The 11,716-nt window shown below is 37.3% G+C and overlaps 1 protein-coding gene across 1 annotated transcript; it reads right to left on the bottom strand.

The window, feature by feature from the left end:
- Positions 1–8,214: 8,214 nt before the first annotated feature.
- On the bottom strand, positions 8,215–10,615 carry LOC148024205 (caltractin). Its single transcript, XM_087693672.1, has 7 exons — positions 10,463–10,615; positions 9,895–10,021; positions 9,562–9,598; positions 9,337–9,364; positions 8,992–9,144; positions 8,529–8,631; positions 8,215–8,399 (listed from the first exon to the last, which is right to left on the bottom strand). Exons 1-7 carry the CDS (start codon positions 10,463–10,465, stop codon positions 8,338–8,340), a joined length of 513 nt encoding a protein of 170 aa, XP_087549798.1. The 5' UTR covers positions 10,466–10,615; the 3' UTR covers positions 8,215–8,337.
- Positions 10,616–11,716: the final 1,101 nt, after the last annotated feature.

The following is an 11,716-nucleotide window of genomic DNA, read 5'->3' as shown; positions in this document are numbered from 1 at the left end:
AAATCCCTCCAATACCATCCTCTTAAGGGATTGCTTATTGATCAAGCGTTTCTGATGCTCAAGGGACGACCGGCTATATATTTTCCACCAGCCAACTGGAACCCCAATCAGCCTCGTAGAATGGAAGCCACAACTGTGTGAGAAATACTGAGCATCTTCATGAAGCCTAAAGCACGTCGGAATCTCTCCTGGTCATTGTCATTCAACTCCATCACCTCTCATTCACACCCTCACCTTTGAATTTGTATCATCTACCCACCAGTTCCGCTTAGCAGCGACCCAACCATCTTACTACTTCCCACTGGAGTGCCATGGGACTGGCACTTGGCTAGGAGGGGGGTAATGTTTACCATATTTACCGCAGCACAGAGGAGCAAGAAAATGAAAAAAAAAAGAAAATAGCAAAAAAGGCGTAGGATAAAAGAAGGAAAAGGTACCTTGAAAATTTAAATGTTTGGGCACGACCCCCGAAAAGTCTCAGTGTCGCCTCGAGACAGCAAAGAGTAAAAGGTGCACCATTAAGTGTGGAAGCGCTCCCGAATCCTTGTAAAAGAGTGCCACGCTCGCTCCTGTGCAAATTGTACGCATTAGTTGGAAATAGGATAAATTAGAATGGTGGGAAATGGGAAAAAGGGCCTAGGCTACGACCGGCCATGTAAAAAAGGGAAAAAGGGGATGACCACCCAAAAGGGACTTAGGGTTTTGTATATGAAGTTCAAAAGTGAATGAGAAGCTCATTCTTTTGGTGTGTGGCAAAAGGAGTCTTCTTCTTCCTCTCTTCTTCTCTCCTTCTTGCTTGCGTGTGCTCTTGAGAGAGGGAGTGTGAGAGTGTGAGGGAGTGAGTGTGTGGGATCGAGAGGGTGAAGCTCTTCACCATCTCCTCTTCTCTTCTTCTCTTCTCTTCTCTTCTCTTTTCTCATGCGTGCGACTATGGAGGATGGATCTTGGAGATGGAGGAGGCTTGAGGATGCTTGAGCTAGCATCAAGAATCGTGGAGCTATCGAGGTGTGTGAGGGAGGAGGCTACTCACATTGGCATCAAGGTAAGCTCACTACATTCGTAGGATCGACGACGCGTTGGCTAGGTGAGAGATAGCCATTAGAGCTCGCTTGAAATGCTTGAAACAATAAGCGGTCTGTGGGTCTTGGCGGTTGAGCGAAAGCTCCCACAATTTCCACTTCAGATCTTCTCTAAGAGCTCTAAAATTGGTCAAGGCTAACTGCATGAAACTCCAACTAGTCACAATTTAAATTGTACCAAGTCTTGTAGCCAAATCTTGAATCTCTAGTTACTTAGAATGGTGTTAGTAACTAGATTTGGACTGGAAAATGGCCCCACCAAGAACCGAATTCAAGGCTATGATACCATTGTAAAGAAGCAAATCCCCACATCATGTTAAAAATCTTTAAAATAAAAGAAGTATACTAAAATGCCAAGAAAGCCATAGCCAAGGTAGCTAGGCTACCATGAATCACGTTACCACTTAAATACCAAAGGCTGACAATCATTCATGAGAGGCTATAGCATGATATCCTCCTCTTGCTATGGAGGGGCATGGAATCCACCCCAATGCCATGGTGGCCAAAGAGTATGCAACCTCATGGTGAGAAGTGGAAACCTCAAATAAGAAATGTTCACAATAATTGGAAAAATATATTTTGCAAGTTATAGCTTAGCCTTTTATATCTAACTCTAGATCTAACTTGGCTAAATATTAGCTATGATATTAATTTTACTTTATTACACTGTCGTTATCACAACAATGATTCAAAATAGTAAGCTAGTGTTTTGCAACCTTTCATAATAAATATACAACAATATACCAAGCTATCTTTTTCACTGATTGCTCAACAATACATGAAACTTGTAATCTATTTACAAATAAAACTTTTGTTTGCTTTCTATCAAACACCTCAAAACATATAGATTTGAAATTTGTAACCTGTGCACATGCTTTTGGCTAACACAGCCGAAATTGTAGTATTCTTTGAAACGACTCTCTGCAATCTTGTGTATCTAAAATGGAGCCCAAATTGATCTCAGATGCCCAAAAAAAACAAATGAAGATCCCCAATGAAGGGTAGATCTGCAAAATATACAATGCTTTGCTTGCACACCAAATCTCACATCAATATGAGATTTTCACTTTGTCTTGCTTGTGGTGCCTCCATAGGTACTATCTAAGAGAAAGAGTGGAAGAATGGGAGAGCTACTTACTTGTTGCTTGCTTTCTCAAATCCTCGCTTTTTCTCCTTCACTTCACCCTTCAAAACTAGTCTCTCTCAGTGGCCTCACTTTGATACCATGTCAAGAATCACATGATAGGGAGACTTGCTTGAGGTGCTATGCCAAATACACACCATACACACAAGAGAAATCTTACCAAAGAACACAAGAAGAGAGATGGAATCCAAAATATTTTATTGTTGGTTTTTTCTTCTTCTTTCACACACAATACAGTACACAAAGTCTAGATAAGATACAACATAAAGGAAAGTGGCCTACTAAGTCAAATGGTGCATGACTGAATATACTAATCGATTGGCTTAGATAGATGCAATAAATAAAATATATTAAGTGATAAGTGAGTGGCCATGTGAGGACCAAAATGACCACCAATGTGCTAAGTGTAGACGTGTCATCCCATCTAGTGAGGCAATCCATCATCAATGTCCACACGTATTGAGCTTGCCATCTCAACACATTTAACTATTGTCTCTTATTATAGAGTCAACAGTCCAATTGAAGAGCATAGTCTGATAGTTCTTCTATATTGTGTAGTTGAGCAATGACATTGTTGGTGATACTCTTGTTATTCTTGTTGTTTGACAACTTAACCCTGCAATTGACTCATAGATGGCAGGATAACCACAAGGCTAACATATCAACCTAAACTTCTTGTGTCGGACATTGAGATTTATACTTTGTAAAGAGGAAGGCTTAAGAGAATGAAGCTTAGCTTGTAACATGATTGAAGTCCATCTTTATATTTTTGTTGGACTATATCTTCTAATACTTTTTGTAGCATATGCAAGAACATAAGTCGTTGTTTGCCAAAACTGGTAAATGTAGGTAACTATACTATCACTCTCTTTCCATGAAAGTTTAGCCCAATTCCTTTGAGCATTTAGATAAAATTGAGGAGGTAAGAAAGAATCCTTGAAGCATCTTGGTGGAGTATATTTCACCATAAGGATGCCTTGTAAGACATGATTTATAACAAACTTGAGCTTGTTCTAGGGAAAGGATTCTTGATCAAAATAATCATAAAATTGTCTTAACCATGGTAAAGCAAGCTTGCCGCCTTTCTCCCGTCTTTCTTACTATCAAATTTTGTAAACTAGAAAGGCTTACTACTGTTGATGTGGTTCTCCTTCTAGGTCTATTGCACATCAAACATGCCATGAAGAATGCATACATTGAGATCATCTTCACCTCGCTAAATGGATTTTCATATGCTTCCTGCTCTTAAAGGATGCAAGTAACCTCGGCCAAATTTTGATACAAAAGATTGATTTGTTGCTAAAGAGTAATCTCAAGAAGAGGAGATTCATCATTAATTTCTTCAATGTTAAAAGACTCTGTCATCTTCAAGAAACAATGAGCTTATTGGAGGAATAAACTAATGAATAAATCCACAAAAGAATGTGGTGTATGAACAAGCTTTGAGAACAATAAGAATATTGCAAACAAACATGATCTTGCTAAAAAGTTCTAATAAATTTCTTAGCAAAGAACTCTTTATGGTTAAACTAAAAGAATAAGGAAAAGTATACATAGAGATAGTCTTTAAGATAGCCTACTAAATGAGATTCTCTATGTGTGAGCCCACTCATGGTTGCTAGGTATTGTTCACACTTTATTGCATAGGAACAAGAGCTTAAATAGGGCTTCCTATGTGTTGACAAGTATTCTCTTAAGTTCTATGTACGAAGGATGCATTTAGGGATGTTTTAAAAACACAATGAAAGTGGTGATTGATGGAAAAGGGGTTTAATAATGGTCCCCCTCTTCTTCTTTTCAAAGCAGCCACCTAAAAACTATGATTCTTTTTCTTTTTTGAAATTAAAAAAACACAAAGCTTGATAAGCAAAGCTTTATAGATTAAGTCTTAGCTAAGCTAAGCATTACTTTAGGAGTTAATCAATAGTAAGTGGGTGCAAAAAAACTAGTGGTTTCCAAGTGTAAATTAGGAATGAGCCACACCTATCAACATATACCTTACATTACTAACATTAGCAACTCAAATGCTAAATTGGAGCAGGAGGGAATGTTGGAAGTGGTTTTGAAGCTTGAAGGGCAACATCAACACTAGTAATTCCGAATTTTCTTCTCTCTCTCTCTCTCTCTCTCTCTCTCTCTCTCTCTCTCTCTCTCTCTCTCTCTCTCTCTCTCTCCTCTCCCTCTCTCTCTCTCTCTTTCCCCCCTTGTCAAAAGCACCTTAGTAGATATAAATCACTTCTGAGTGGTTTTCCTATTGTGTACATGGGCTTGAAAAGAAGAAGACTTGTCAAAAAGACCACTCCTACTCTCTAAAGCAGGATACCATTATATAAATGCTTTATCCCACAGATGTGTCAGTGATGCTTCATGGCAAAGATGAAAGAGACCTTGATAATGGATGGATGCCTTGATCTTGATGGCGACCTTGATAAAAAGAATATAGTTGATAGATAAGATTACATGAGAGACCAATTGGGTAAGAGCTTCCTCGCATGCATGGATGATCACATCCTCTATACATGTTTTTATTTGATTCTTACTATCTTGGCACTAAAAAGCAAAAGATATTCTAAAAATAGGTCCATACATTTCTCTTCCTCGCACGGCTCTTCTTTCCCAAATACTTTTTCTAAAGTGGACTATCTTTTTTAAAAATTATGATTCAAAAATATTAATTTTAATCTATTTAGGATATAAAATAATAAAATAATAATTCTAATATTTTATAAATCATCCCTCAAATAATCCACTAGCACTTGTGTACATACAACCATCACGATAAGGAGTGTAATAATTCTGTGCTACTCATGTGCTCAATAAATAAATATCCCCTTGAAAACTATAAGTGCTCTTTGAAGTATAATATCTTCATTTAATAATCTATTATAGCAAGAATAAATCACACTATTCTCTACCATTTAACTACCATGCATGAGCAACCAATGTCACAGCACACCTACACATCATAAGCTATGATTAATCATGTGACAATTAAAAAATGTTGAAAGTTGACACAAATCAATTAAACTATCATCTTATTTTTTTTGTAATTCTTCTTGTAACTTTGATAACACTACCTACCCAAGTCTTGCTAGATGGTGGAGGGCAAGGATTTAGGGGACATGGGCCAAGATCGATGAGTCATTTACTAATTATGTCAAGTCAAGAAATGTAGCTATTACTTGGCAAGTTGAAGCATGATGCTCTTTTACCTATTGCCATGCTAAGGCATGGCCGAGGTGCAACTCAAATGACTCTAGGCTCCTCGCTACCAAGAGGGGCTCAATGTTGTTGATTCTATTCTAGGAGGTATGCAATTGGCAACTTTGGCTTGGTGGTTGAATGATGCTCGAGTAATGAACATGGATACATGATTGAGTGCTAGCTTTAATAGGCTACATTAGGCCTTGATATGATGATTAGGAATAATCAGCTGAAACTAAATATAGTGAACTCGTTGATTTAACTTCTCATTATATTATCTATCCATGAAGGGTTATCGATGGCTCCATGATCCAAGGTATATGCCTCAAGCTAGCTCCACCTTCATAGCCTCCATTATCATGCAAGCTTTGTGTCGAGGAAGAAAAACAAAAAGACAAAGGAAGAGCTTCTCCCACATCAGTTTTAGAATCTCTCTCTCTCTCTCTCTCTCTCTCTAGATGCAAGAAGAAGCAAGAAACAAGAAGAGGGCTCTATAAGATTGCACACTATTAGAATAATCTTATCCTTTCATTTTCTTACTTTTATATATCACCTTGGTTTTCTTGGGCACCCTCCCATCTCATTGGCTTAAACCAGTCTTCTCTTACCTTCCACATAGTCTTCGGTTTTTTTTATAGCTCTTTGTCAACTTGTTGGATGGAAAATTTTAACACTCATGCCTCACTCAAGATGTTATTACAATTTGCACAAGAGTGAGCCTATCTCTCTCTCTAAAGAAATAACTTTCTACAAGAAAATTACAAGTGCTTGAGAGGCACTCTCATTTCCACTTCTATTTTCATTGTAGAGTTTTCCCTTCCTTTATCTTGCCTTCGTAAAAGGTCTTAACATGAAAATATTAGTCTCTTTATATACATGCGTATTTGTATGAGAGAGAGAGAGAGAGAGAGAGAGAGAGAGAGAGAGAGAGAGAGAGAGAGAGAGAGAGAGAGAGAGAGAGAGAGAGAGAGAGAGAGAGAGTACATATGTACATATATACATATACTTTTACACACAAACACACATCTAGCTTAGTGAAAATGTGAGGATGTTCTAAAAGGTTTTTTATGATGTTCTATAATTTCCTCTTATTTTTTTCTAGAGTGGTTAAGTTGTAATGCTAGTGATAGCTCAATACTTGGTGTCCCCATGGATACTAATTATTTAGTTATCATTCAAATTTTTCACCCTAATAATCTCTTACTTTAAATTTTATAAGTAGAGAACATTTGTGCATCAAGAAACAATACATAAATCTAACTATGAAAGTCCATGGAATGAGTGAGTAACAAATAGTGTAAGGAATTGTACATATCTACTTGTGTTTTATAATCTACTTGTATGTGTGTATGTACACACACGCACACACACACACTTGTATACATATCAGGCTCCATATTCTCGGTATGCATGTTTGTATATGTGTGTGTAGTAGTAGGAGGGTACATGAGAGAGGGACAGAGTTTAATGATGAAGCTCTAATGCCATAGATTGTATTTCTTCTTCATGTGCTAGCTACATATTCAGAGAAAGGAGAGAGTTCTTGAAATGTCCAATTTCACACACATATATACATATATGCTTTCATATTTGTGTGGTCTTATTAAAATATACCTAAACAACTATAAAAGAATGTGATGCTATTAGAAAAACTCTATTAAAATATAAGGTAAAGAAGCATGCCTATCTACCTTTGTTTCGGTTTATTTCCTTGTATGAGTGTGTGCATATATCACAAACATACATATATTTATGTGTATGATACATATATGTACATGTACATATACATGTATGTGTATAGATACACATGCATAGATCATAGTGTTTCTCTCTCTTTTTTTATATGTGTGTCATGTGTAGGTGTATATGTGTGCATTATGTGTGTGTGTGTGTGTGTGTGTGTGTGCGCACGCGTGCACGCGCGTCCATGCGTGCGTGCGTGCGTACATGCATGTGTGTGTGCGTGCATGCTTATGTGTGCGCACGCACGTGCGTGTGTGTGCATACGTGCGCATGCATGTGTGCGTGTGTGATTTTGTTCTCATCACTCAATATCTTGTAATAACCATGCTATAAAAGTTAAGTAGAAACAACGATGTGCAACTATACCGAAAACATCAAAAAAATTTAGAAGTTGGTCCAATACCCAGGGGCTCCACTAGGGTTTATAGTATGGTACTACGTGAGTGTAAGGGAGGGGGGTTATATAAGGGAAGAAAGGTACATTTTATAAGGTAAGATCCCTTAAATATGGGGTAGATAAGGGGTATTTTCATATATTTCTTGCACGCAGGTGACATCTCCTTATTACTACTAGTGAATCCCCCGTGGTCCAATAATAGTAGAGAATATCATTATCTCAAACAATTCAGATCTCCAATGTTTTTCTTTATTATGTTTAATACATATCATTGTGGGGTGTACATGGCTTACATAGTTCTCACAATTAACTTTTAGAGATATGTAATCTTCATATTTTGAATACAAATTAGTGAAGTCTTATGCATATGTACCTAGAGACGAAGGTATGGTTGCAAAAATCATGGGGAATGTCCAAAATGAACTTATGTTGCTATGAATGAGCTTACATGGACATATTTGCAAAAAAAAAACATTTGAAGTGGTTTGCAATAGACTTATGTGGACATATACATTGGTCTAACTATTTGAAATATTTTTTAGAAGTAGAGTTGAGATACATTGTATTAGAATAAAATTCTCATATGAATGGGCAACATGTTTAGTAAAATAATGGTTCGTACACTAGTCACCCAAGGAACTCAAATCTTTTCCAAAACATGAATTGATTGCTTTATTTACTAGTAAAACTTCAACTCACGAAAATACAGATAATATTTTCCAATAAAAGTTCCTTAAGCAAGTTCCATGGTTCTTGGACTTCTAAGTCACCTAGAACAAACTTGTTTTCTTCATGATCCGATAAAATTCTTCTACATTTATCTCCCCATCACCTATGCGCAATGGTAAGCATGAAATTATGAGGAAATGTTTTAGTATGGATTTGAAAATCTCTAATTGGTTAAAATCAATTTGTGTACTATGATGATCTCACACAAATGAATTTTGCATCAGGGACTTACCGTCACGATCCGCTTCGTCAATCATCTCTTGTATTTCTTCATCGGTCATATTTTCACCTAGTTCTTTTGAAACTCGCTTTAAATTCTTGAAAGATATTTTTCCCTAAAGTACAAAGAGAGAAAGGTGGATTGTATGCATGTGTGAGATTGCTTTAAAACACTAGGAAATATATTACTTTGGAAGCAAGAGGCAACACCTACTACTAAGAATATGCATTAGTACTTAGGGTAGAGAAAGGAAGAGGATGCAAGTGTAAAGAATGCTCCATCCTGAAGGAAACCAAGGAGATATGTTCCTCGTGTCGACCACATAAACAATATTATTTCATAACGGTACTCGATCATCTAAGGTTAGAATAATATGCATTTCATAAAAGGTCTTGATGAGTTTGTCTGCGTGTAATAGCGAGATCATGATAGCAATCACAATGCAATCCTAATTTACTCATTTTATTCTGATTACCGTTTCATCATCATCAAAGAGCCTAAAAGCTTTCATAATCTCCTCCTTGGAGTCGCGCTCGCCCATCTTGGTGGTCATGATCTGCAAGAATTCCTCAAAGTCGATGGTTCCACTACCATCTTTGTCGATATCTGCAATCATCTTCTTGATCTCCTGCCATTCCAGCCAATGCATACTTCAGTATTGTTAATCACCCCCGATACGATAAGGACGATCGACCCTTAATATACTTAAGCATCTCTACGTCAAACATCCATCGTATAAGTAGACTGTAACAGTTTCTAATTAAAGTGGGATCAATAGCTAGCAGCGCTATTGCCTGAATATTGTGATTGCATTGCATACCTCTTTCTTTGGCTCAAATCCTAAGGCTCTGCACATGCAACATTGATAATTAATTAATCAGAGGGCTTGCTTACCGTAATCTTAGTGAAGCGGTTGTAATTGAATGAGCTAGCCAAATATAAAACTGTTGATCTTGTTCACATAATCATAAGCCTGGACAAGATGTGTAAGTTTATACAAATCACCGAATGCCCAAATTATCAGATCAAGATCACTTCCGCTCACCTCATGGCAACCTTCAATTCCTTTGCATCGATGGTGCCTGCAATTATTCGACGCAGGAAGAAATGCGGATTAGTAACATTAGCAGAAGATGGTAATGACAGCGAATAGAAATGGAATGTTTCCGAGAGTATACGGTCGAAGACGAAAGGAATCAGTGATTCATGAGATTAAGAATGTGCGTGTACGTCGTACTAATTTTGACTCATGATCACCCATGAGTTAACTAGCAATGAATTAAGATTCCGGTTGAACAGTGTTTTATCTGGTGGCGTTTGTAACGAATATATTAGGTGATGGCAACAGTGATGATATGGCGGCATCATATTACGATACCGGAGCCATCAGTGTCGAATAAATCGAAGGCTTCTCTGATCTCTTGCTTCTGCTCTTCGGTGAGGCCCTGCGTGCGGCCCTTGTTCTTGTCACGTCGAGCGGCGCCAACTCCTTTGCGAAAGCTCGACTGCACCCATAATTAATATTCAACCACGGCTGATATTTTTCATTACTTCATTCATGCATCCATCATGATCGATTGATTAAAAACCATATATCTCACTATCAGGCGCCATGCACGCCTATGCCACTGATATCATGATCATAATCCAATTGAGTTTATCCTAATTGGGTTCGAGTACTCCATGCATTCGTCATGATCAGACAAGCGACCCACTTGGGCTTATGCTGAAACGGACCGAACTCAGGTACTACATCGATCTATCAATTCGATTAACGTAACGCTAGAATAACTAGCAAACTAGCAAGCTGATAGATCACCTTGAATTTGATTTCATTAGAATGAGCAGCGCAAATGCGATAATTTTGATTAGGATCAGCGTGAAGGCGGGAGAAAAGAAGTAACCGACTGTATGTGATTCGTGAGAACGAAATGCTTAGTGATTACCATCGCCACAGCTACTGCAGGGGATACTGATCAGGAGGAAGGCGGCAAAGAAGAAGACGAAGAAGGCGACTAACACCAGCTGCAATCAACAAATGGCGACAGCATTCGAAATGCTTTAAGACCCACGAGCTCGGCCAGGCCAAGAACTTGTCGTTAACTAACTAACAGGAAATTGTTCGTCTGCCGGGCAAAAATTAGATTTACAATATTTTTGTTGCTGTGATTAGTGGATTAGTCTTGTAGGGCCGATTGCGCACCAGGCGGATGGCCTTTGGGAACATAATTTTACTACACGAGCATATCTAACGTGGTGATCATAACCCTATAAATCAGCCCTATGAGGTGCGGACAACGTTAAATTGGATGACCCAAGGTTTGAACTCTTATTATGGCATGGCCTAGGATATATGACTTGGGGTTTGCCTTGTTGCTTTTGGAGGATAATCGTGAGGGGCTGGTAAGGTTTGCCTATATTACTTGGAAGAATTTTGGTAGGACCTAGAAAAAATTTGACAAATATATAAAATCAAATAGCAAAAGTGTTGAACACTCGATATTTAATTTTCTAGTAAGATATTGGTAAGAATTCTTGATGGAAAAATATGGATATTCAATCTTGGTATTTTTGAAATTTCTCAAACATATAAAGTGAAACGATAAGCTTTATCAAGAAATATGGACTCCAAAAGGGCCTCATAAGAAATATATTAGGGGAAGATTCCTATAATACTTCCATGCAATTAAAAATTAGTTGGTTAGTTCGAAATTTAGTTAGTCAATTAATAAGTTAGTACGTTTACTAACTAAATGCTAACTAAAATTAAAACTAACGAACATTAATAACTCATAATTTTTATTTAATAAAAAATATTTAAAAAATTGAGAGTCGTAATTTGAAATTTTTTATGGATTTACAAGGTCCGTAGCAACCCTTCACGAAAGTTACAACGTGAATGAGAGTTATGAGCCATATTAATCATTAGTGTTAATGTGTGTAGTATGGATGGTCCAAAAATATTAGATTTTTTGACAAAACCCAACATATTTTAGATATTACTTATTGTAAATATTCTAAAAAGCTATGGAGATTTCTAGAACAGGATGTCATGTAAAAAAAGCAAATGGTTTTTTTCATCGTGTTTTAGAGATTTAATTGAAAAGAAGAAAGATTGGTGAACCGCTGCGATTGCAATTTACAGGCAATAAACAGCACTTCAAACATGAAGAAGGAGTGATTTGGAAGATTTCTAAGCA

The sequence above is a fragment of the Lygodium microphyllum genome, chromosome 15 (genome assembly GCF_053477565.2).
Source record: "Lygodium microphyllum isolate KBCC chromosome 15, Lygodium_microphyllum_v1.1.10, whole genome shotgun sequence".
NCBI classification, from domain to species: domain Eukaryota; kingdom Viridiplantae; phylum Streptophyta; class Polypodiopsida; order Schizaeales; family Lygodiaceae; genus Lygodium; species Lygodium microphyllum.
The sequence above is the reverse complement of the archived record's forward strand: the minus strand, read 5'-3'. Positions and strand labels throughout refer to the sequence as shown.

Excerpts from the sequence above, each read along its gene's own strand:
- LOC148024205 (XM_087693672.1), bottom strand. Across the intron at positions 9,145-9,336 it reads GATTTGAGCCAAAGAAAGAG|GAGATCAAGAAGATGATTGC; the intron begins GTATGCAATGCA and ends CTGGAATGGCAG. Across the intron at positions 8,400-8,528 it reads TGACGAAGCGGATCGTGACG|GTGATGGGGAGATAAATGTA; the intron begins GTAAGTCCCTGA and ends CATTGCGCATAG.